This window comes from Platichthys flesus, chromosome 6 (genome assembly GCF_949316205.1).
Source record: "Platichthys flesus chromosome 6, fPlaFle2.1, whole genome shotgun sequence".
In the NCBI taxonomy this organism is placed as follows: Eukaryota; Metazoa; Chordata; class Actinopteri; order Pleuronectiformes; family Pleuronectidae; genus Platichthys; species Platichthys flesus.
The window spans coordinates 15,632,461-15,657,603 of record NC_084950.1 but is presented as its reverse complement, the minus strand read 5'-3'; the positions used below and the strand labels follow the sequence as shown (position 1 = coordinate 15,657,603).

The window sequence follows — 25,143 nt, the reverse complement described above, 5'->3', positions numbered from 1 at the left end:
ACAAAACTTTGAATAGCAATTTTTACCAGTGCAATCAGATGGTTAATTGGCAACCCAGTCTTTTATTTAAGCTTTAGCCAGTTTTTGTTTGCTTCTTAAATGCATATATATATACATATAGTGTATTAAACTATATCTATACATTTACTGTATGATCAGTTCTCCTATAGGTCTGAGATCATTTGTCAATTGGTAACCCAGTCTTCTCATTAAAGTGAATCAAAGTTTTGTTTGCACATATTTTGTATATATTAAATATCAATCATGGAATAACTTCTATAGAATCTGTATATTTACAGTAATACATACTACAACAGGGACCCCCGGTAGATCTGAGGCCCTGGGTCTACTGGTAACCCAGTCTTCTCTTTACAATAAATATGAATGTTATGTTCGCCCATGTATTGTGTATTTTGTATATTAATCATATCATAAACACATGTATTTAAAGTATTCAAATATAATCTTGTCTTAATGACCCCTATAGGTGAGGGTTAATTGGTAACCCAGTCTCTTTAAAATATTTGTTTAATCCATTTTGATATATTGTACATATATTATGCTATATCTATATATTTACAGTAAAAAAGGTTAAACTTGTCTTTGGGGGACCCTGTAGGTCTTTGGACCAGGGACATTTTGGTAACCCAGCTTTCTCTTAAATTGTCTCAAAAATATTTGCTCATATTGTACATATATCATATTAAATGTATATTTTTTAAAGTTTAAAATATAACCGCATTTCTAGGGGCCCCTGTAGGTCCTATTTTATATAATGTACATATATTAAACAATATCTGTGTATTTATCAGAATAAAATTACAATCCTGTCTCTTTGGGCTCCTGGAAGCCGGAAGAATCGAGCCAAATTAAATATGTAATGTAATAATAATCTCCAACAAGAAGGTGAATTTGCATTCGAGATGGAATATTGAAGTTGTGTGGAGTCCGGGTGAACAACACCAGTGACATTGTGCTCCATAGCCCCAGCCAGCCCTTTGTTGTTGTTCTCACGCTAACGTGCGAGATCCGAGCACCGACTCAACTGCGCGGTCGCAATCCGCCCCGACTTCCCCTCCTGCCAGCGGCCTGGTGGTTTGAGATGAGCAGAAGATGTCGGTGTCGGGGCTAAAGGCCGAACTGAAGTTTCTGGAGTCAATCTTTGATCCAAACCACGAGCGATTCAGAATAATAGACTGGAAACCCGACGAGCTGAGTTGCCAGTTCAACGTAACGAGGGAGAAGCTGCTGATCATTCACTGCAACATCACGGTGAGTCCAGGGCCAGCCAGGCTAAACCCACAGCCACTGACTATCCCCTGAAACCAAACCTTTCCGCGCAAGGTTCCGTGTTTACACATCAAGCCCGAATAAAGTGTTTCGCTTTTATTCTCCTTCCACCACGAAGTCTGAAATGACCCAGTGGATAAAACCAACCGCCGCAGCTCCGGTGTCAAACCCGCGCAGGAAATAAAACAATAAAACGTCGAGCAGTAACGACGATGCGGTAGCTCTAGCTAGCCTCTTAACTGAGAGTAACGTTAGCTTAGCCAAAATAACTGCGTTACAGTTTGCGCTACTACGACATCTAACTTTCTAGCGACTCCACGATAGCTTTTTAGATCTCAGCCTCGTTAAGCTCGAAGACAAGGTGACTTTCACTGCATTTACAGCGGCTGTTTGGCCACGTTTATTTCACAAAGATCGCGGACGCCCCGCTGGATGTCCCGTTCACATTTTGATCGTCCACAGACGCCGTTTAATGGAATGTTAAGTGCCACTGTGTTTTCTGCCTTTTCAGTAAATAGACGGTTCCATGTGGCGAACTTCATCTGGCGACGATAGGGGCTCGCGTACCTGGAGTCTAAACCACGTAGAATGCGACACACTGTGGATCTGAATTAGACATCACTGCAATTCATCAGGCTTATTGTTTTTATAAATCATCTTATAATTTGAGCCGGGCACATTTTCATAACATACAATGGGCCGTTGTATGCACGTTAACAACAGCTTGTTTATCCAGATTATATAAACTATTAGTGACTCATCCTTATTAATCATGTGCAAAACATATGCTAATGTCAGAATCAGAATTCTCATTGTCATGGAGGGTGTATCTCCAACGTTAAGGTGACACAGACCTGATTCACACACCCTGACCACATCCTCTCTCTACACACATGCTTACACTAATGCCCAATTTTGTGACACATACACTTACTTTGGGACATACACACATTAAAGCTCACTTGTGGGGACACACACACTCATGCTCACCATTGCGATACACATCCATACTCGCATGCTCACTTTTGGGGACACAAACTCGCTCATGATATCTTTTGGGACACACTCATGCTCACTTTTGGGGACACACACAATCATGATCACTTTTTGGACACACACACACACAGATGGGCATAGTCCTTCCAAAGTAGATTTTATGGGAGATTCTTTGAATAAAGCTTTTGATGTTTTGAGAAAGATCCTGAAAAGATGTGGAGTAGCCACTAACAAATACTTATTGCTGGAAAATTTCAGGAAAATGTCCAGACATAAGAAAACAGTTATTCTGTATTAGAATCACGACACAACAGTGAAGCTGTATTTTTTACACACTGCACTATAGTCCCCTGGATGAAGGACCTTCAGCTTTATAATTCAGAATAACCTCCCGAGTCTTGAGTCCTGTGAACTGAAGACCACACATGATTTAACAACTGCATTAAAGTCTAATTGAAGATTTTAGAGCATCACTCAGCCACTGCTGAAGATGCTTCGAGCTGGCAGCACACAAATCATTTTGGTCAGTGTGTGGCTGTTGTGTGGTCTGAAGGCTGCTGCACACTAGAGGACTAGAGCACCTGGTGCCGGTTATCTGCCCAAATAATCCTGAAGTCTGTGGGGTTTACAATATAATCTAAATGCTACTGATTGAGTCGGAGCCTCCCTGATCTCCATACAGGTCCGACAGAAACCTGCAATAGCGCATGCAGTGCAAAATGTATAAGCCCTCTCAGCCATGACTACATTTATGTTGTCATGTTTATTTTTCACTGCAAAACAGACCACAAAAAGTCGGTCCTCCTTTCATGTTTATTTTTCTTTTGAAATCACGTTAAGTCACGCGAGTGTTCCACACCATAAGGTGGCTGTAATGCACCGAAAAGTAATTTGCCAACCGCCATAAAAGGACAGAAAATATTGAGAGTTTCTGTGAGATTACAGGTCTCTGGAATCACCACTGTGAAATTGTTTCCTACAAACAAAAAGTGTTTGGTCTGACGCTCTGGCCAAATCGCCAAGTGTGCGTATTCTGAAGATTATAAAATTCAAAAAAAAATCTTTGTCTGTGGTGTCTTTTACGTTTTCTTAAATCGTTCAAGATTTGAAAATCCGCTTGTGTGCAGCAGCCCGTAGACTTCTGTTTTTAAAATCTTTTAAAGCTTTGAATACACTTTGACATTTTATGTAAATGAGGCTTCTATCGCAATAAAGCCTCAGACGCACACACATGTCAGCATGACTGGCTACATTTCCATGTTCCATTGTTGCCTCTGTTGCAGGAATCCTATCCCTCAACACCCCCAATATGGTTTGTTGACTCTGATGATCCCAGTCTGGCTGAAGTGTTGGAGCGCCTAGAGGATGTGAGAAAAGGCAGCACATTGGTAAGTTGGCTGATGTGGCTCCAGCGTCACAGAGGCGTGCACAACATGGTACTGTCAAATAGCCAACATTGATTCTATCAGGTACACTTGTATGAAGGCAGTCGGATATCACCGCCTTTCCCTAACGTTGTTTCTGCAAAAATTACACATTTGTTGATTTTTAAAGTGAAAAAGTTAAAGACTAAAATAATTCCTTCAAATGAGAAACCTGCTACTTCTTGTACTTTCATGATTTTAAACAAAAGGGGGAACATTTTACTTATTTGTGGTATGTGCAAAAGTTTGGGCACCGTACTAAATCAAGACTAACACCAGCATTGGCAGCCTGCTGATATGAAATATATGATAATGAAATATATTTATTTGGCTTTTGTGACTCCATTTGATAGACACAGGAAATGCAGTGGGAGAGAGTAGTAGAATAACGTGCAGTAATCAGTTTGGCTCGCCAAGAGTCAAACCAGGGACCTTCTGCTCAGGGCATGTTTTTGCCAATATGGTACGTGCCCTAACCACCCAGCTATTCGGTCGTCCATATACAGCCTGCTCAAGATCTATGCACAGATTCAGCTTCTTCAAGTGGTTCATGATGATTTTGATCATTGTGACGTAGAAATCAGCCTCTTTCCACTCTCAGGTCTCTCTCTCTGGCTGCAGGACATTGGATCCACAATTGGACGATGTTTAGTGTAACCTGTTGTGCTCTATGTCTGTGCAATGTTTCCTGTGGCAGTGGCTGCTACACAACTCCAAATTATTTCCATTATTATAATTATGTCCATCTCCGTACTCCAACAGTAGGCAAAGAGGATTTTTTTGTATTGACAGATTTCTGCACATGCCATAATTGCTTAAACCTGTTTTGGTCTGAGCTCACAATGCTAATTTTTCATGGGGAAAATGGTAGATTTAGGATCATAACTGTTTAACTGGTTTGTAAATTAACAGGTCTACCAAAGTGGGAACTTGTAAGAAGCTATGTTTGCAGGTTTTTTTTTTATTATTGACTTTTGGTCTTGCTGGTTTAATCCGCAGCTCCTTCAACAGCTGAAGCGGCTCATTTGTGATCTCTGTCGTCTTTACAACCTGCCACAACATCCAGATGTAGAAATGCTGGACCAGCCACTACCTGCTGGTCCAATCACTCAAGAGCGAAAGGTAGGAACTAAAAGCAAGATTTAAATCCTCTGCCTTTTTTATTTTTCCAAACTGTAGATTCTATGAGGTCATTTTGTTTTCTCCTCGCTACAGAATGGGCCGTCAGATGAGGTGACATCTGAAGAGGAGGAGGAGGAAGAAATGGGAGAGGTGCCTATATGTAGCCCTGACACTTCAGTGGATTCATATCATTTATATATTAGTGATAGAATTTATTTTTACATACTGTTTCTAAACACACTTAATACACTTTGGCAGCAGGACATTGACCTGGACCAAGACCTTGACCATTATGACATGAAAGAGGAGGAGCCAGTGGATGGAAAAAAGTCTGAAGATGATGGGATAGAAAAAGAAAATCTGGCCATCTTGGAGAAAATTCGTAAAAACCACAGACAGGATCACTTGAATGTAAGTGCTCATTCACACACATGTTTTCCATGACATTTGTGTTCTGACATAAAGCCCCTGCGAAAAAGTTCAGGATAATGTCTGGACTTCAGGTCATCTCTGAAAACAGCCTGAATATATTAGAGAAGTGAGGATTTCCTGTGGCCTCGACATCATCTTTGAATGTTAACTTTTGGCAGCAGTCTCCATATTACTCAGCACAAAAACGTGACAAGTCAGTTTATCTCAGTTTATCTCTATGATCACCTTTTGTTTGATGAGAAGGCCCGAACACTGTTCTCTGTAGTGTCAGCCAAAAATAATGTTTACTTCTTGAAACAGGATTAGATGTGGAATGTTGATCATATTTCAGCCTTGTGAATCAAATTTTGTATTCATTGCTGTTTATTAATAAAAAGAGCAGGGAGAGATAAAATGGTTAAATCAGTGATTTGTTAGTTTGGGAGTTTTTCTAATCGGGAAATTGTAATTGAGCTCTTGCTAAAGGATAAAGCTACAGCTCCTCAACATAAATTCTTAGCTGTTATTCCTTCTGACAAACTCATTCAATTTGTACCTGTTCAGATCAACATTCACATTGTGAAAATCACAGACTCACTCTGTTCATATAACACAGTGTTGCTTCTACTGAAGAGGGCACCAGCAAGAAAAAACCGATGATAGGCTTCCCAGCTAAAAACGATTGGTTCTCATCTTTCACAGCAGAACAGTCCATTATCTTCCAATACAGCCTCATTGATTTTGGAGAACATGACAGCGGGAATCATAAACTCCTCTGTTCTGATCATGTGGTGTTTGCAGTCAGTAACACACCACAGTATAGACTTTGAAAACAAACCACGTTTATGTGAAACTGAACTGATATAAGCAATTGATACATCCCTGGAAAAAAAATATAACTTCATTAGTTGGTTTCTGTGAACAGAAATTATCTATGTGTGTATCCACATGAGCAGGGAAGTGAGACCCAATCACAGGAGACATATTCTGTGCCGTCCCCGTGTTAGTACCTGGTTTGAACACGGCCTGGCTTCATGAAGCTTTTCCTATGTGCTTAGGGAGAGTTGTTTTATCCAATTTCATGATGAAAATGTTTAAATTTGTAATTGTGTGCATTCATAAATGAGTAAGATTACTTTCAGTAGTCACCTGTGTGATAATACTGTGTGATATGTGTTGCAGGGTGCAGTCTCTGGCTCGGTGCAAGCCTCAGACCGCCTAATGAAGGAACTCAGGGAGATCTACAGATCACAGAGTTACAAGACAGGTGACTACTCGGACATCCATTTGTATTGATCCAAGCTCTCGTCATCAAATTTAAGTTAACTTCTTTGTGTGTGTCGTTCACTTTGCAGGTATTTATTCAGTCGAACTAGTCAATGACAGCCTTTATGAATGGCACGTCAAGTTAAGGACGTAAGTTTTCAGTTTTTTTTACAATTTTTATCTTGCCATATAATGTTTATTCTTTTATATTTGACTTTGCCATTCTTCATTACAGGGTAGACCCAGATAGTCCTTTGCATAGTGACTTGCAGGTCTTAAAAGAAAAAGAAGGAGTGGACTACATTCTGCTCAATTTCTCTTATAAAGTGAGTCTTGTGATGATTTTTCTCATATTGTTTTTGAAGTAAAGAATTTTCTCAACACTGACATTTTTTTTCTTCTTCATGTGACAGGATAATTTCCCCTTTGATCCACCTTTTGTACGGGTTATTTCCCCTGTGCTGTCCGGAGGGTGAGTGTGTCATGATCTCCTGCTGCCCAGTTCACAAAAAGAGTTATCCCTGGTCATACACAGTGCTGGTTACTTTTTATAAAAATCATTTGTCCCATTGCGTTGTTTTTAGGTGCAGTATGGACTCAAAGTAATGATCCTACTGCATAGTGTAGAATGTTGTTTTTAATGATGCCTGTGAATCATCATCTCTGACACTAAAAGCAACACTCATACACCAACACAATCAGGCTCGTAGGAGCCGTGCATATATTCCCTACTATAAGGTTTGTCATGGTATGGTATTGTCATTTACATTAGTTGGCTGGTCTACTGTATTTTTTACTCTGCATTTGCCTGTAGTCCGGTAAATTCTCAGGTTCAGACACAAAAAGTAGAATTTCTGTCAGGTTCATGCGTCCCACTCGAGGGTGGTTGATTTAAGCACCAGTTCATCTGTGTGTGGTGGGGGGGGATGACTGGTCGCTACATTTTTTGTTGACTGCTGTTGCTTATGATCGCTGTGATTCAATTACATCCTTTTGATGTATCCTGAATCTCAGTTGATGTTGAGTCAGATAAAGTAAACCAGACCGACCTCCGTCTCTCATGTGAATACTTTCTTTGCCAAATATTGTAAATATCTGCTTTAAAATGAATAATACTCATCCTAAAACTTTTAATTTCAGGTATGTGCTAGGAGGAGGAGCCTTGTGCATGGAACTTCTCACCAAACAGGTGTTTGATCCTGAACTTACTATTATGGTGTCTTACATTTTATGATGTGATTTTTCTTGTCTCAATAAAACCAACAAAGGACGTGGATTCATGGCTACTTATGTGGTTTTGTGTTTTCCAGGGCTGGAGCAGTGCCTATTCCATAGAATCTGTCATTATGCAGATAAATGCAACTCTGGTGAAAGGAAAAGCCAGGGTGCAGTTTGGAGCCAATAAGGTAGGTATATTAAAAATTATAAGGCTGCATCAAATGTTGTTTGACCAAATCTAAAGGGGAATAGTGGGGATATTCTCTAACGACTAGTTTCCCTGGTGATGCGACCGAAATAAAAATTTAGACTACTTGACTATTCTCAAAGAAAGAAAACAGTCAAACAGTGCAAATTGATCACAGCGTAATCAGGATCCTAGTGTCTCCAGGTGAATGTCATATTGGTCTGCTGAGTGTGGCTAACGTTGGCACCAGCAACAACCTCCTTTTCCTGCATGTTAACATCGACCAGCTTGTGGTGAATATGATCTCACCTTGTGCCATTTAAGTGTTTACAGGTCATTTATTCTGACACAGCCTAAGACCAACCTCTTTTCCCCTTTTTTAAATATAATGTTGAAGGGCTGCAGCTCTTGCTTGTAGCGATTGGATGAGTAACATCTTGGGAAAAAATGATAATCTGTATGTACATATTTTTATTATCATTTAGTTGACAAATATTGCACCAAATATTGTAGTTTATAGTTCTGAACAGACAGACATGAAGGCAACACAGACAACTTTGGCAAAGGAAGTTTCAGTGTATTATCTGTCACTTGAGCTGCAGTAGAGGCTCGTAGATGTTACTGACATAAAAAATGATGAATGCATATAAGGGAGACTGGTGCATTTACTACATTGGTCATGTTTTGCGAACAGTAGAAAGAGACAGGGGAGTGAGAGATGGGCAATGACAGGATTGCGGCAAGATCTGAATCACCGTGTGTTACAGCAATTTCTTACACTGCAGGAAATTTACAGAGCATTGTTTGTTTTTCAGAACCAGTACAATCTTGCCAGAGCACAACAGTCATACAAATCCCTTGTGCAAATCCACGAGAAGAATGGTAAGTGTTTATTATTTTTTTTGTACCTTATGTTTCAGAGTGATTGTGGCTGATTGGACTCACTGTGGTAAAGATCGTGGGATAAAAAGCATTTTCTTTTGTCTGTTCTTCCAGGCTGGTACACACCGCCTAAAGAGGACGGATAAAGAGCTGCCTCCACTATGCAAAGGAAACATGTCTTTGGGTCAAAGTATCTAGTTTTCTTTGGAATATCTCCCCCTGTCTGACTTAATTGGGAATATATCATCTTTGTCGCGGAAACCATCTCACTGGCTCATCTGACAAGTACTCCTTTGCCGCGCTCCTGAAAAAAAAAAAAGAGACTTGACTCTGGTGTCACTTTGCTTCTTCCCCTCAGTGTTTTAGTGAGGAGGAGGGTGTATGGGTGTTACTAGTCCCGTTTTCTCAATATGCTCTTTTGTCTTTAAAGAAAAGTTGTCTCCCTTTTTAAATGTGGGGAAATGCTTTTTTTGTCCCTTTCGCTGCTTTGACAAACTGGGCTTCACAAACAGTCAGTTAAATGGGAATTTTAAAAGAAGATTGATACAGAAGCTCTTTAAGTGGCACCTCACCGCACCAGTTTTCTTTTCTTTCTGTCTTTCTTTTTGGCAAATAAGTGGTACATAAATGCAAATATTTTTTTTTAGAAATATTATTTGCCAACTGTTTTTTTTTTTTTTTGAGTATCCTAGACAATACATGAGCCAATTATCAATATTTTAGGAGCTTATCTTTAAATTGAGATGACCTACCACTCGGTATCTTTTAGCTCTTACTTTTAAAAAATGTGTGAAGTATAATGGGCCAACAGATCCAAAATGCTCACAGGCAAGATCAAATCCACCCGTGGTTAATGTGAAGACCTGGCCAGTGGATTAGTAATATTTCAGAATCTCTATATATCTTTTAACGATGGTAAGATGAGCATTGTGGCATCCGATTCTAACAGACCTTATGTTGAAGCTGATGAGCTCTTTTTGCCTTATTTGTTGACAAAACACGTGGCCCTGCAACAGCTCAGCTCTGCTGTTAGCCTTTTTCTTGTTTTTGGCTGTAAACGTTGAAGGCTAGTTTGATGCTGAAAATGTGAAGAGTTAACAGAATGATGCTAAGCGGCCTCGTCTCGGTGATATCTGGTGCCGCGCTGCGATGGGCTAACGGGAATAAATTTAATCTGTTTGGATGTGAGATTTTTTTGCAGTTAATCCACCCAATTAATTGTAATATTTCAGCCCCTGATCGGTTTAAATATGGAAATTGCCACCATGTTGTATGACATCATTTGCTTCTGGATTCATCCCCTCTCTTGCCGCCTTTTGTTTATCACCAAGCTGCTAAACTTCCAACGTTTGCAGAGCTTCCTTTGCCACCACAATATCCCACAGATGTGTTTTGGTGTCTCTTTGGGTGTGAAACAAAACAAAAAGGATCACTCATAGTGTAATAAGAACTGACCCGACACATTTAACTTTGACCTCGCAATATGCTGTAGTACTCCACCAGTACTACTGCTCCCGATACTACAGGGCACACACTGTATCAATCTGTTTGTTCTTTTGCAGTTTATTTGTTGACACTGTCTGCAAAAGCACGTTTGAATGGCAACTCAGGTAACAAACAATCCTTTGGAGGGGACTCTGTACATGCACATGTCGAGTTTCAGGTTATTTTCTTGGATCGATTAACACTGTTCCGTCGATGTTGAGATTTACTCTCAACCTCGTATGATGTAAGGAACAGGAAAAATGATCAGTTTTGCAATAATACGTGCCATGTTTCTTTTAATTCAAGAGAGGAAGGAGTTTTGTAGACTGATCACAGGTCTGTAGCACAGTCGTATTTAGATGTGTTTCCCTCCCAAGTTCTGAAACTGATTAGATTCCAGTGGCTAATCTTTGAATATTCCTAATAAAAAAATCTTTGCACAAATCCAGCAATGTGCCTGGAGAGGTCAGTTTTAACACCAAGCACATTCTGAGCAAAATGTTTTTAAATTCGTATCCCCAGCACACTACTCCATATCCTGTTGTTACATGTCTGATGATGTATATCTGAGCGGTGAGGAACAACATGTCTCCTCAGTGTTAAGGGCCTGTGTTGCTTAGCGACACAGAGAACCTCCCCCTGCTAAAAAGTCTTCATCCACCTGTGATTCCTTCACTCCGAAATGCCAAATCTCTGATCAGAGGGTACACTGAGAGATGATTTGAGTTTTGCTAGCCATTTGCTGTGGTGAAGAGACTTGCACGCTTCTCTAACTGGACAGTGTGTTGAAAGCATTCATTTATCTCAAATGTCCACTCATTTTCATTTTCTAGCACCAACAAAAACAGAGGACAGTCTGGCACGTTGGATCGCTCGGGTTTTCTTTTTCATTTTCCATTTTGAAGAAATTTTGACCTTGTACAGTAATTTGTAAACTTGCATCAAGTTTATGAATAAAGAATTTTAAGATTATTGCCTTTGTGGTCTTTCCAAAGTGTTATTTGAAAAAGATGAACATTTGTCATTACTGTTACTTATCTCAGATGTATAAATTAACTGATGCTGTGGCTCAGGAGGTAGAGTGGAAAGTTGTTATTGATGTGTGATAAATAAAGTGCTGCACATAGATGCATTGTCTAGATGTGTGTGCGAATGGGCAAATGAGAAAAGTGCATATACATACACTTTTATAATCTTAACCACTTGTCAATTTACACTACATTTTAAACTACCATGATGCTTTTTCACTGTTTTGATTTAGTGTAACAGCATTTTTATTTAATGTGAGAAATGTAACACTGTTAACACCTACAGGTACTGTTTCCTGTCGTACAGTCCTACACACACACTTTATATTGATAACTCAATATCAATCAGGTTCTTAGTACATAGCATTAAAATGAATGCCTTATTTTTATGTAGTTTCTTCATAATATCATAATCCTGGGAAATAGCTGTGTAATTTGTTCTAGTTAAGAGGGAAAATGTATTGGAACCTCTATTCTCCTTATATGCTGAATTGTTTCCGTCAAATTAATAAATAATGTAGTTATTAAAGCAGTTTTAACAAAGGACGTAAATTTCAAATTTAGTTGAAGGGAGTATGAAGATGAGAAATTGTTTTAGATGTATAGTTGTGAAATTTAAAAAAACAAAAATGTCTAAATGCTTTATGTCAATTGCTATTGTGTGATTTTTGTTTTTATGTGATATTCAATTAATTGAGGATAATTTGATCTCTCAGATTATCTGAAAACATGGATCCTCTACATCTTCAGCCATGAAGGATACATACTGACTGTGTGTGTGTGTGTAGAGGACTTACATCTGCAAACTCATTCAAGAACAAAACCGGATGCAACAAGAACTCTTTAATATCTATCAGGGTAAGACCAAATAATACAAAAGTAATACACAAAAATGTATTCATCATTGACTTCACTCATGGAGACACAGCCTCCTCATTCACCTAATTAGAGCAAGTTCCCATTTGTTTATCCACAGCAAATATTTACCTCATTTCATGTAATTATATATTTATATCTACTCATGATATAGTACATGGTAATAATACATATCAAACAACATACAGCACATGTGGCGACGTGGGGGAGTTAAATGGGAGATGGCTTCCAGAAGCTTTGTTACAGCGACATGAGGTGAAGTCAAACGGAAGTACCTGCTACACGACAACTACAGCTGCAATTTCCATAAACACGTTGACTGTGCTGTATGCACATGTGGCAGACTGATCCAATCACCCACCACGAGTATTAACTTTACTGCTGCAACAGAGAGGATTTCTTTGTTCGTCTTTGTGCATAACTTTACACTTTAAGATCTAAACGGTGTGCATTTGCTAACAGATGAGCATGTGAATGGTATGTTTTACTAATATAACTACTGTATGTGCATCTGCTGGTGAGAATGTTATGCAGTTGTAAAACTATACTATTGGTGTCCATCTTGGAAAAAACAGGCCCCTGTTTCATTTTTTAATTCATAACCCTTTATGTTATGGTTGGTAGTAGTTGTCTCCATATTTGAGGCCCGCACAACAGAACCCCTCTCAATCCTAATAATTCTACTGTTTATAATATATTCATGTAAGTATTGCTACACTGTGATTCACTGTGAAATAGGTTTGCACTGATGTCAACAGGTAACCCAGTGCAAACATCACTTAAGATTTTCACCCAAAAAAATTGAATAAAGAAAAACAAGTTTTCCACACACATGGAAAGACGCAATGAACATGTTCGTCACACTCACACACATATCATCAAAAGAAGAAAAACGAGGGTTGGTACAAAAAACGCCTAATAAAGGAAAACAACAAACAGCCTATTGAATACCACATCATCACGATCAGACGAGACGATTCAAGGGTTTTGAAATAACGAGCATTCAGATACTTCACATTTGTTTCAAGTCTAATACTGTTTCACTGTAATAACCATCTACTGAGTGTTGAAGATTCAAAGTGACACGAGGCGGAAAAAAACGAACTTTTTCATGACGCTGTCTCCGAACACGTCAGGCCTCACGAGGGCTCTCTCACTTTCACTTTAAATAATGGTCTTGAATTTTATGTTCTATCTTTTCTTTTTTATAAATGTCATTATCACACCTACTCATGGAATAACACCGACAGCCACGAATTGACACACTAAGGCCTGGAATCCAGAGCTTCAGAAACAAGTAACCATTTAAGCATTTACATGTAGGGGTTTAGTGGAAGAATTGGCCAAGGGAGGAAACATCCATCACTTCATACAATGCTATGACCACCGACAACAATGACTATTAATATTTACTGTATTGTTCAGCCTGCAAGCGTTTTGGTTTTTTGTCCGTTTTGACCTGTACAACGATGACTTTGGAATGTTTTATCCAAAGAACTGCAATCCTAAATACTGCATGTGCTTCACTTGATCATTGTAAGGATAATTCCTTTAACTGAAATCAACCTGCTCAACACGAAACCAGGAGGTAACGACAAAACCAAACACACCAAAACACAGAAGGGTTAAATAGTGGTGAAGAAGGGAGACAATGGCCCGAGACGTTGACACTTTAAGGGCTTTACAGGTGTAGAATTTAAAACCAGCTATCACAAATTTCCTGAGAATGTGACATTTTCTGAATTTAATGGAATCGTTATCAGAAAAGGAGAGAAATAAAGCAGGTCATTGAAACATGAAGTGTAAAATGTTTCTACTGGATTTAAAAGCTGAAAATGCAGCTGGGTTATTTTATTTGATTCTGATTAAGATTTAGGTCAAATGTAACTTTTTCTTTTTCAATTAAAAGAATAAGTTTAACATACAGATATTTGTTTAAAGGAAAGTGTTTCTCCTTAATAAAAGCCTCAACGTTTAATTACACAACAAATTTTAAGGAATAATTTTGGGAATTATTCGCTTTCTTGCTAAGACTTGGATGAAAAGATCAATTCCACTCATGTCTGTATGATAAATCCGACTAATAGCCTGTTAGCACAGAACCGAGACTTTTAATAACCATTTTAGCTTCAGGCGGAGGCAGAGAAGTCACCCTGTGTCGACCAAAGATGATCCGACCTAAATAAACTGATGAAGCTCAGGGGATTAGCATTAGCTATATTATGTCTCTCCATTAAAAAGCAACTCCCGCACTGAACAGCTAAAATTGAGCAGCATAAGATATTTAAAAAAAAAGGCTTTTTAATAAACTGATTTAAATGTGAAAGGAATATAAAAAGGATTAACTCAAAATTCAATAAAGTACAATCCCACAAGAAATATGACTTTCCTCTACATTGTTCGTTTTGAATTCATCTTGTACAGTATCACAATGAAGGGCACCTAGTTCTGATTTGTGTTAATTGATCCCTTTTTATATCTCTACCACTCGGCAATCTGGCCCCGCCTCTGTCCTACATTGGGTCGTCGTAGTTGTAGGTGGGAGCTGCTGAGTACTGGTCCTGCTGTATGGCGCCCTGCGCGGCACCCATGGCTGCCTGCTGAGCCGCCTGTTGCACATGGGGGTTCTTCCAGGCCCCAGTGGTCCACTCCTCTTGGGCCTTACCCAGACTGCCCCCGCTACCGCGGTAGAAGTTATGAACCTATAAAAGACAGCGCATGAGAGTTATGATGGACAAAGTATTTTACTATCCTTAACGTGTTAAAAATAAACCAGAGTCTACAGTCTAAAGGTTGATGTGAAATTATACTTTTTGCTCAGAGATCAACACTAGTATATATTATGGTTTGTTTTTACATGTAGTTATTTACCCATAGAAAAAATTAGATTTTTAAGTTGTACGTGTTTAATGATTTACTGCTATTACATCTGAGGCAAGAAAGGAAAGATGCACTGCCTACCAGTTAGCACGTTAGCTAGCTGGCTGTTTTTTGATTTCTTCCAATTTGTATAATTTAGTTGAATTTACTCAATTCAAATAGATTTATTTTTTGGAATGTAAAGTTCTTTGCAAATGTGCAAATACATTTGCTGCGTTCATGTCATGTTGGATTGTTGGTTGAGATGAGAAGATTAACCATGGAATGAGCATTCACATAATGAAATTGGTTGTATTATTATGGGGTTGGGGCCAGTGTCGGAAAAGGTAACACAATGTGCAACATTTGTTTTCCTGAAAAAAAGTAGAGTAAGAGTACAGAATAGGTCACCTTTGAGAGGGCAATGACAGAGAGCACAGCCACTGCAGTGAACATAATGGTGGGAATCAGCATGACCACAGCTGACCCGATGTTGGTGCTGAAGAAGGTGATGGTAGCCAGCCAGCCACTGGGGGGGGCAATAAGAGAGTCAACATCATCGTCACAAACTAATGACAAAACATCAATATAATGATGCAATTGTGGTAGCCACATATTTGGAGAATTGTTTGACAGGACGTAATCACTGTTACAACTCATTACTTTTTGTACCCTTTCTTACACACTGACAAGAAAATCCCATTCTAGGTTGGTATGGCCATGTTGTTAGCAAAGAGAGCAAAGAAAGGTAGAAAAACACACTGCTAGACAGTTAGAATTTTTTTTATTCCACTGTTTGTTTTGGTCACTCGAAAGATATCATGATTATTCATGGCCTTTTGCTGTGCATTGTGTCGCTGAAGCTCAACCATTAAAGCGCAAACCCACAGGGGAACCAGACAGATTATGGGACAAAAAAACATTGTTTAGGACCACAACTCCCATGATCCTACTCTGCTTCACAATATCGTCAAACTAGGTCTATTGTTATCGTTTTGATAGAAAGTTCAATATAGGCCAAAGGTAAAGGTTATATTGTTTTTAATGAATCTTGTAAAATTTCTGTTTTTGATTTAACAATCCACTGAAAGTTCTTACCACACTCCCCAGCCTGGAATGCCAACAGTCTGGATAATGCTAATCACCACCTGGGCCATGAAGACGAAGAAGAAAGCCATAAAGTTGAAGGAGCTGTCTGTCCTGCACAGAGAGAAGAACAGACGTCCTGAGTGATGTGATTCAGCGGAAGCAGACTGTGTGTGTGTGGTCTGACTGGAATCCGCTTACTTGAAGGCCTTGTAGATGGGCCTGAACCAGCATACATAGGAGCAGGGGGTGAAGAGGATGAGCCACAGGAAGGCCATTCCGAAGTTGGTCGCTCCACCACCTCCGCACATCCAGGCCAGACAGCCAATCAGATTCACAGCCAGTGTGGCGCTGTTCACTGTCAGCAACGCAGGGGAGAAGCAAAGAGGAACAGAACATGACAGACTCAGGATAAAAGCTCCATAGTAGATATACCCACACATGCATATCATTGATAACTCAGCAGAACTGAATAACAAAGAATTTCAGCTAATACTCAAAGCTACGGTTCATTTAGCACACACAGCACACAATTTCTACTCAACCAGTACCAAACGTATAGACTATTCTACATTTATACCAGACTTACGTTTTTGGTTTCAAAAGGCAGAACCTAAGTGGTAATGAAAGAGATACCATGATGCTCATGAGAATATCACAACTTGAATCATTACTACTATCTACTGTTAGGACTAGTGCTCAAACTATGGTTTATTTGCAGATTCTTGATTGATTCATGATTAGTAATTGGATCTATGTAATAATAAAAATCATGCAGTAAATTATAAATACTATATGTCTCGTTTTGAAAGAAAAACAGACCAAAATAAAGGGCCTTTTTCATAGAAAGCATAAAAAGCATAAATACCACATCAAATAACAAATATGTCACATGAGTGTAAACTCAATATTTCACGCTCTATGCAAAAAATGATAAGGAGACTGGAAAGAATTATTAATTTGGCTGCGTGCCCTGTGATGAGACCAGTCAGTCTGGTCCCACAGCTTTACTGGACTTTCTGACTCATAATATTTATGGAAAAACAAAGTGACATGAGAGATCAGAAGCGGTTAGCACAGGTTAACAGCACCTATACCCACACAGATCCAACCTTTGAGCAAGTAGCCGGCACACAAACGCTTACTGCAGGCACACTTACAGATCCACAGGTAGTAGAGCCTCTTGCACATGGTGCGACGCTGGTCTGGGATCTCACTGAAGTCTTGATAGAAGCATGGCTTGAGGGGGATGAATCGAGGCAGGGGAGGGAAGTTGTTTTCTACGATACAAAGGCACAGTTTAGCAGAGCTGTCCACACACGCTGAATTCACACTTAGTCATGACAGCTGAATGGCGGATTACAACTGAGCCTTATACATGGGTTGATTGTGCACTGTCCAAACACCGTACATCACATGCATGCAGCAGCTGAACAGGAAGCCAATCTCACCTGCCATGATGACCGCTCAGTATTTCCCTCCACTTGCAAAAGGAATCGGAAACTTCAACACCACCTGCCTTGAAAACCAGACTGCAAACAACAGAGCTGTTTTATTAAGTGCACAAGTATTTCCTTGTTAGCCAACAGGCCACAGTCCTATAGGCCTCCTCCCTGTGGAGCACCATGCACACACTGTCTTCATTACAATAAACGACATTGAATCACCTCATGATTTGATCAGAGGCGGAGCCCAGGCCTTTGAGGGCATCCACACATTTGGGAGCATCATTCATTGGGTCGACAAGATGAAGGTGGGTTTCTCCACCACGTATTACAGCTGTGTGGGGGTCTGTGCTCGCTCTGACTACTACCACTGTGGCCTCGTCGTGATCACCATTCATAACCTATGTGGGTACAATAGGCGTGTAGCGGGCCTATAGAGATTATACCCAGGAACCATGCATTTCAGGTGTTAGTTTTATGGCTATTACCTCCTATTGATTACATCCACTCCCCTAAAAGTCATTTTGATTGTGTTTGCAGACCGCATTTCAACGCTCGTCATGGAGGATGTGCCAGCTGCTCTGAAGGGCATCATTCTCCCACAAATCAAAGCGACCCCAGCCACAACCAAACGCGCTGATATTGGTTAATTTAATGCACAGTGATCCGAGCATTGTCCGGAATGTGTGATTCTCCGGGACGATGACAGGGATGCTGCGTTAGTGCATCGTGATATCCCAGACGATGGAGAAGCGTCCTTCAGCTTGTGCGACACGGTGCCGCCGCCTCCTCCTCCTCTTCTCCATCATCCTCCGGACAATGATCGGCACAAACACAGACTTGGATGATTTACTGAAGCCAGATAATCTTTTTTATTTAACACACTGAATCCCTTTGCCCTCCCCCCATCTCTCTCTCTCTCTCTCTCTCTCTCTGACTCTCTCTTCTCCCTGGCTGCAGAGTAATGAATGGAAAATGGTAAAAGCGCCTTACCGCTCGTTCAGTGCAACAATGTCGCCACAATCCCTGTTCGTTTAAAAAGCATCCTACGGATTCACACCAGAGGAACGTGGCGCTCGATGGGACAAATGAAGTGTCTTTATCCTCTGATGATGGTCGGTCCGGGAGTAAGAGGCGGCCACGTGACGTCAGATCTTTTCCTTTCACGCACGCATCTCCCCGCCAGGGTGGGAGCATAGGGGCGGGGCCTCAAGGAACATAACAAGGGATTTGTTGCTGGACAGAACCGACCAATCAAAGGGCAAAATAAATTCAACAAGGCCCGCCCCCTCTGTGATGCTGTCCACAGTGCTGAAAACGAAGAGGCCTCAAACAGACGGATCTGATTGGCTGCCTGTTACCTACTATCAGGTGTATATATATTAATATATGGTGTTCATATTCATGTATACTTATGTTTTCAAGTTTACATGTGACAAATGTGACTTTTTCATTTGGATCTCGACCTAATTGCACCCACTCAGAAATATCAGTCCACTATACATTCCAGTTATTTTTTTTAGAAATCGATACAAATGTTGAGAAACACTGTATCTCCCAATGTCAAGCAAAGTAGAGATCATTCCTGGATTTTCTCCCTGATCCGGATCCATGCCAAAATGTAATCAGTACTTCCAAGACTGATACCACATCCTTCCGTTAAGATTCATGATAATCTATCAAGTAGTTTTTGATGATTTGATGATTTGATGATCATACAGGTGTGACAGTATATGACAAATATAACCAGTAGGGAATTAGCATTGAAGGAATTCCATGCACATGATTTTGATGACATTTAAATAACCTTAAGTAAATCGAATTGATTAAAAAGGTATTAACTCTTCATATCTGATCTAATAATAAATAATTATTATTAAACTATATGAGGCTTCACAATATGTGTCTTATAATTCAAGTTAAAGGAAGTCGACGGTTCTCTGGAAGTTCGCGCTCTGTGATGCAAATACTACTGCAAATTAATAGTCAACGCAAAGATGGTTCATATGGTAAAAGATTGCAAACAGAGAGGTGAGGGATTATAATGCAGGACAGGCTTTGGTGTTATGTGCCATTGAAGGACTGTAGCAGAAGAAGGTACTTAAGTTGCAAGGTGTGAGGGGTTCGGGGGAGATCCAGACCCATGATACAGTCTATGCAGAGACTTGGTTACTTACTTTCTTATCCAAAACCAATTTTGATAAACGATAGTGGACTATTTAAACTCAAGACAAAACTACAAGCTCCGAAGTTCTCCTTGAGTTGAATCATACTTTTTTGATTAAAATAGATCATTACAACCATCATACAGGGAGGATTCATCACGGAACTGTTGTGTTAGTTCCAGCTGAGTGTTCTTGATAAACTGGTAGTTCAGGGGAGATCACTAAAGTATGATGGAGGCTGCTTTTACGTCTCCTCGAAAATTGGATTTCTTCGGATACACCCAGGGCCCATAATATAACAAGCATGAGAAAACCTACAAAATTTGTATATCATTATTTTAACTACGTTACTTAGTTTGAATTTCTACTCTTACTTCAATGCGTTCACTCGAATCCAACGTGTTTCCTTTAGCGAATGTATTTGACGTATCTCTGTTCCCGATGCTTCCAAACTTCCGACTTTTCTAGACCACATGAACACAGCAGCGCCTACAGCCAAGGTTAGCATTTCCTGTAGTGTTATGAGTGGAGCAGGACGGAAGGTATGAGCGAATAATCATGTTCAACTTTTGTTTTTCTCGTATGAAACATTTCTAGGGTGTGTTTATGAAACACGTAGGGTCGCATGGTGGTCTGACAAATCTGTATTTGTCGTCAGTAACGTCACTCGACGACAGATATTTCAGCTGTGCACTTGTTGTAGCTCAGCTAACGTTAGCTAGCGTCGACCCAGCTAATGCCAAGTAGTAAAAAGCGATGTTGCTAATGTTAGCTAACGTTAAACCTTTAGTGGAGTCCTGACTCAGCACATGCAGCTACTCAAATACTGCACTGAAGTACAACTGTTACCTACTTGTACCTGAGTGTTGTCCTTTCATGCTACTTCCTACCTGTACTGCACTGTATGTCAGGAAAATACTGAACTGCACTGACAGCTCTTGCTACTTTACAAATATACTGGACATGTACTATATCAAACTTGTGATAGATGAAATCATCTTATAGTCTATAAATCGAGCTGAAACAATTAGTGAATAGTTGATGGACAGAAAGTTCAGAAGTTATATTTTCATGCAAATATTCCAAAGAACTCTTGATGATTCAAGCTTTTCATATATGAAAAAGTGCTTTTTCCTCTTAAATTACTTTTATTTTATTTGTTCAACCTGTAGCTACCGAAACGTTAGGGGGACACTTTGGAAAACTGTGAAGACTTTCACAATTTCAGATTAAAACAACAGTCAATCAGCTAATGGAGAAAGTAATCTGCAGAGGTGTCCAGGATTACATTTTCAGTCATTTAAGGCTTACATTAACTGGTTAAAATGGTCTCCACATTAGCCACCTACAAAATGTTTTTAATTTAATACGTAAATAATAATTCTGTTGGATGTCTGATAATCAGGTTCAGGAGTAGAACATGATTCAATGCCAAAGTGTGTGCTACCCTTATGTCATTATTTACAGTCTTTGGTGTTAACATTAGAAATGTCTTATGTTTTAAAGTAAGAGAATAAGAGGACTGAGAAGACTAGAAAAGAAGACAAGATGCCGAAAGGTTAAAAATATTTAATGACTCTAGCTTCTCAAATATTCTATGCTTTTTTGATAATATACTAAATATTTGAAAATGCCACTCTGGTGTGTGGAAATTATGTTAGGGTATTTCTTGTTACTGAGAGTTTAATTAATTAATTGATAATATAACCATCAGATTGAGTATTGAAATGCTTGCACGTATTGAAAAAGAAGGGAGGAAATCATAGACAAACTTCTGGCAGTTTCACAGTGTTACAACAGGACGATCTGACTGTGGAAAAGAGTACTCAACTCTACCTGCAACAGATGGTGTGGTCTCCACAGAGCCTTGATCTCACTGTCATGGAGTCAGTCTGAGATTACATGAAAAAGACAAGAAACAGAAGAAACTATTGAGTAACTTTGCATGACGCTTATTGATACATAAAAACATTTCATTTTTATCCGATAAATCTTTGCACAGTACTGTATTTGGAAGTGTTAACTTAGTGTTTCAGCTGTTCTCACTAGTGTGTTATCTTATCTCCTGTGTCTGCAGAGCTGGGAATGCAGCCTCCGCTCCCAACCGAAGCCGTCAGAGAGCTGGTGTGCTCCTGTCTGCACAGAGACCCGGTTGCAGCAGACCTCCGCTGCAGCCTGTTTGTTGCTGCTGCACAGAACTACAAGCGGGACTCTTTGCTCAGACCCTTCCCCCCCAGATACCTTAGTGATGACAATAAGGACTTTGAGGAGCTGGTAGGAAACTTGTATAGCTTCTGAACAATCTATATTTCTGCTTTACTTTTTACGAATGTGCCTTCTAAACAATCAATATTTTTTGTTATTGTCAACCTGAAAACTCAGTGACATTTTAGTTTTTTTTTAATAAAGCTGCATATGCACATAATGAGAATGGTAGTGGCATTTTACACATGTTACCCATGTACACTTGGTGGCAGTAATGTGCTGTTAAAGAAGGCAGTGTGTCAGTAAATAAAGGTGAACAACAAGACACAAACAGTGTTAAGAAAGGCACATTTAAAACAAGTTGTTGAGAAATGTTTCAAATATATAAACAACACAAATGGTGGGTAATAGTGATGTCACGATACCAAGAAATTTGTAATCGATACCGATTGGCAAAAAAACTCAAAAACCCATTTACGACACTCCTTTTATAAACAATATGTGAACATACAACAAACAACAGTGCTTCAAGTAATAAATAAAAAGGAAAGACTATTAACATTATAGAGCACTGGCATGTAGGAACATTTTGAGATTTCATTTATTAGGTATAGCTCAATGACTGTAAGACAACAGTAGAGGACAACACAGTTTTAATTTCACCGAAAGGGAAGACTTATGACTCGTTCGGCCACCTGCTGCCATGCCATGTAGCAAAACAGTTTTCTTTTGTTCTGTAGCTGGGAGATGTGAAGTCTTTGCCTGGTGTCAGAGAGTTGGTGAGACTGCGACCTGGAGAGGCAGATCATCATCTGGCTCTCACACACTGGATTCTCTCTTCAAACAGCTTTGCTGTGAAGACACTGCAGAAGGATGAGGTACATCATTACACCTATAAATAAATAAATAAATAAATCATAGCGTCTGTTAGTGGTTATTGTTTTGATGGCAGTCTGTTTCTCTGATCTCCACCAGTATGCCAAACTGTGCAGCTTGACAGAAAATGAGGGGGTGTCTGCGCCTGTGCCTGACTTCCTCTTTGAGGTGGATTACTGTGACCAGTTGAACGCCAGGTTCGAGAAGACAAGGGCAGGACGAGACGTCTTCTATGCATTCCACGGGAGCCGCCTGGAGAACTTTCACTCAATCATTCACAACGGGCTGCACTGTCACCTGAACAAGGTCAGTGCCTTTAACTGTACAGGATGAAAGACCAGGTGGAAATCAAAGAAGTCTGGTTGTGTCTGACAGATAACGTATAAACTTGCATCTGCTCAATCTGATTTCTGTTTTTGGATGCACAGAACTCAGTGTTTGGAGAGGGGACCTACCTCACCAGTGACCTCAGCATGGCTGTCCTCTATAGTCCCCACAGCAGCAGCTGGAAAGACAGTCTCCTGGGTTCACTGCTCAGTTGCGTTGCCTTGTGTGAAGTCATTGATCATCCAGATGTTAAGTGTCAGGTCAAGAAAAAAGGTGTGAACCCCATGTGATGTGTAGTATTCAGAAACAGGAATCATAAATGTTTTAAATAGCTTCATATCAAAACCTCAAACTTGTTTCAGATTCTGAAACCATCGACCGTCAGCGCTCCAGAGCAAAGAACAGTGAAGGAGGCGACGTCCCACAGAAGTACTTTGTTGTCACCAACAATCAGCTTCTGCGAGTCAAGTACCTGCTGGTTTACTCTCAGAAGAGGCACCTGTCCAGGTAAAAGTCTCACAGGTCAAATATAGTTTATTGGCTACTAGTGGCAAAGGATGTTAAACACAAAAAGTATGGATAATCTTAGTTATTAAACATTTAAACATATCACATGGTTTGTTAACTCATTTTTACTCCTCAATGTTGGCCATGTTCCATATGTAGCTGCCCGTCACAAGCACCATCTCTAGCAGTGGAGCCTCTTATGATGACTTTGTATTTTTAAATCATCCTTAACACATTTATAAACACATTAATAACCAGGCTCACAAGGAACTCTTATTATCGAGTGATTATTTAATCAGCTGCTGTTTTTGAGTTTGTAAGTAGTTACAGTAATTTGGCTTGTGACAAAACTGTTAAAAACAGTAAATACGTGGAAGTTCTGTTTCAATGTTTCTAGTGCTTAATGACAAATCAACTAAACTAAAAGGAGAATATATGTATAACATCTCAGAGGTTAACATATAACGTAAATATTTTTTTATCTCATCTTACTTTTAATGGTATTTAAAATTTGAGACCTGTAGAAAACTGCTCTGTAATATAGGACGACAACTAAAGATTATTTTCCTTATCAGTTAATTTGCAAATAACTTTAATTTTGAAAATAATGAAAACGAGAAACTTTTTCCTTATTAGATCTGATTAATTGTTCAAAATAAATGTTTTTCTGGAAACAAATGAGTTGTGAGACCAGGCTTCTTTGTGTTTCTTTTCAGACATTCCCGCAGCTCCTCCTGGTTCACGCGACACCATTTTGCCATCATGATGAGTCTCTACCTTCTGCTGCTCATATTCATCGGTGCCTTTAACTCCAACACCTTCGTATCCTTTTGGAGCAGACTCTTCAGGTGATGAGACAACGGGACACACGGCCTGGATGTTGCTTTATCCACGGTGCCTTCCTGATCCGAGACTGACCGAAGGCCCGAGCAAAGATGCACCTTTACATTGTTTGCCCTTCGAAACTGTTCTCTTCTTTATTTATGTATAAGTAGCTCAGAATACTGTTATACAAAGATAACATATCTTTTCAAATAGCGCCCATAGCTGCTACTGTGTATTGAGATCTGTTGAAAGTGTCAGAAGATCATTCTGCATTTTAAGAAGTTTATGCAACTTTCCTCTGTAATTTGTATTGTTTAGTAAAGATTCAGTTTTATAAATAAGCTCTGTGTTGTGTGTGGTTTTAGTTTTCTGGGGTCGGTCTTTTAACCGTTGCACACAGTGAACTTTCCTGTGACAGACAATTAGACGCCTTTTTACTTGTTTGTTCACTGAGGAGCTCATTATCTTATTATTGAGCTCAACGTCGGTCTGACTTTCCAAAATAAAACATGCTTTGGCAATAACTCAACGAATTCATACGCTTGGCATGACAAAATGTTAGACTAATACTGCAAATGAAACAAAGACAGTTTATAGTCAAAAGGTCAACTCTACTTTTATCTGAAAATCATTATTTAACACCTCAGGATCAGGTGAGATGGT

The 25,143-nt window shown here is 39.5% G+C and overlaps 3 protein-coding genes across 5 annotated transcripts; 2 read left to right on the top strand and 1 right to left on the bottom strand.

The window, feature by feature from the left end:
* The first annotated feature begins 1,011 nt into the window (after nucleotides 1-1,011).
* Nucleotides 1,012-11,253, top strand: LOC133954876 (ubiquitin-conjugating enzyme E2 Q2-like). Of its 2 annotated transcripts, none has more exons than XM_062389420.1 (13): nucleotides 1,012-1,272; nucleotides 3,570-3,674; nucleotides 4,710-4,832; nucleotides 4,926-4,982; nucleotides 5,094-5,243; nucleotides 6,426-6,510; nucleotides 6,599-6,659; nucleotides 6,745-6,835; nucleotides 6,923-6,981; nucleotides 7,650-7,698; nucleotides 7,820-7,915; nucleotides 8,730-8,796; nucleotides 8,911-11,253. In XM_062389420.1, the coding sequence occupies exons 1-13, from the start codon at nucleotides 1,114-1,116 to the stop codon at nucleotides 8,940-8,942; spliced, it is 1,134 nt and encodes a 377-aa protein (XP_062245404.1). In that variant the 5' UTR covers nucleotides 1,012-1,113; the 3' UTR covers nucleotides 8,943-11,253. The 2 variants fall into 2 exon arrangements, with proteins under 2 accessions (XP_062245404.1, XP_062245403.1); XM_062389419.1 differs by having other exon boundaries at nucleotides 1,013-1,272; nucleotides 5,091-5,243.
* An 884-nt stretch (nucleotides 11,254-12,137) lies between these two features.
* scamp5a (secretory carrier membrane protein 5a) lies at nucleotides 12,138-18,735 on the bottom strand. The gene is made up of 7 exons (XM_062390882.1): nucleotides 18,569-18,735; nucleotides 17,582-17,662; nucleotides 17,291-17,410; nucleotides 16,332-16,488; nucleotides 16,143-16,244; nucleotides 15,456-15,573; nucleotides 12,138-14,887 (listed from the first exon to the last, which is right to left on the bottom strand). Exons 2-7 carry the CDS (start codon nucleotides 17,586-17,588, stop codon nucleotides 14,699-14,701), a joined length of 693 nt encoding a protein of 230 aa, XP_062246866.1. The 5' UTR covers nucleotides 17,589-17,662; nucleotides 18,569-18,735; the 3' UTR covers nucleotides 12,138-14,698.
* A 1,477-nt stretch (nucleotides 18,736-20,212) lies between these two features.
* On the top strand, nucleotides 20,213-24,821 carry parp16 (poly (ADP-ribose) polymerase family, member 16). 2 transcript variants are annotated; one of them, XM_062390624.1, is made up of 7 exons: nucleotides 20,213-20,282; nucleotides 21,818-22,014; nucleotides 22,686-22,823; nucleotides 22,921-23,127; nucleotides 23,250-23,421; nucleotides 23,511-23,655; nucleotides 24,372-24,821. In XM_062390624.1, exons 2-7 carry the CDS (start codon nucleotides 21,826-21,828, stop codon nucleotides 24,505-24,507), a joined length of 987 nt encoding a protein of 328 aa, XP_062246608.1. In that variant the 5' UTR covers nucleotides 20,213-20,282; nucleotides 21,818-21,825; the 3' UTR covers nucleotides 24,508-24,821. The 2 variants fall into 2 exon arrangements, with proteins under 2 accessions (XP_062246608.1, XP_062246607.1); XM_062390623.1 differs by lacking the exon at nucleotides 20,213-20,282 and adding an exon at nucleotides 21,478-21,675.
* Nucleotides 24,822-25,143: the final 322 nt, after the last annotated feature.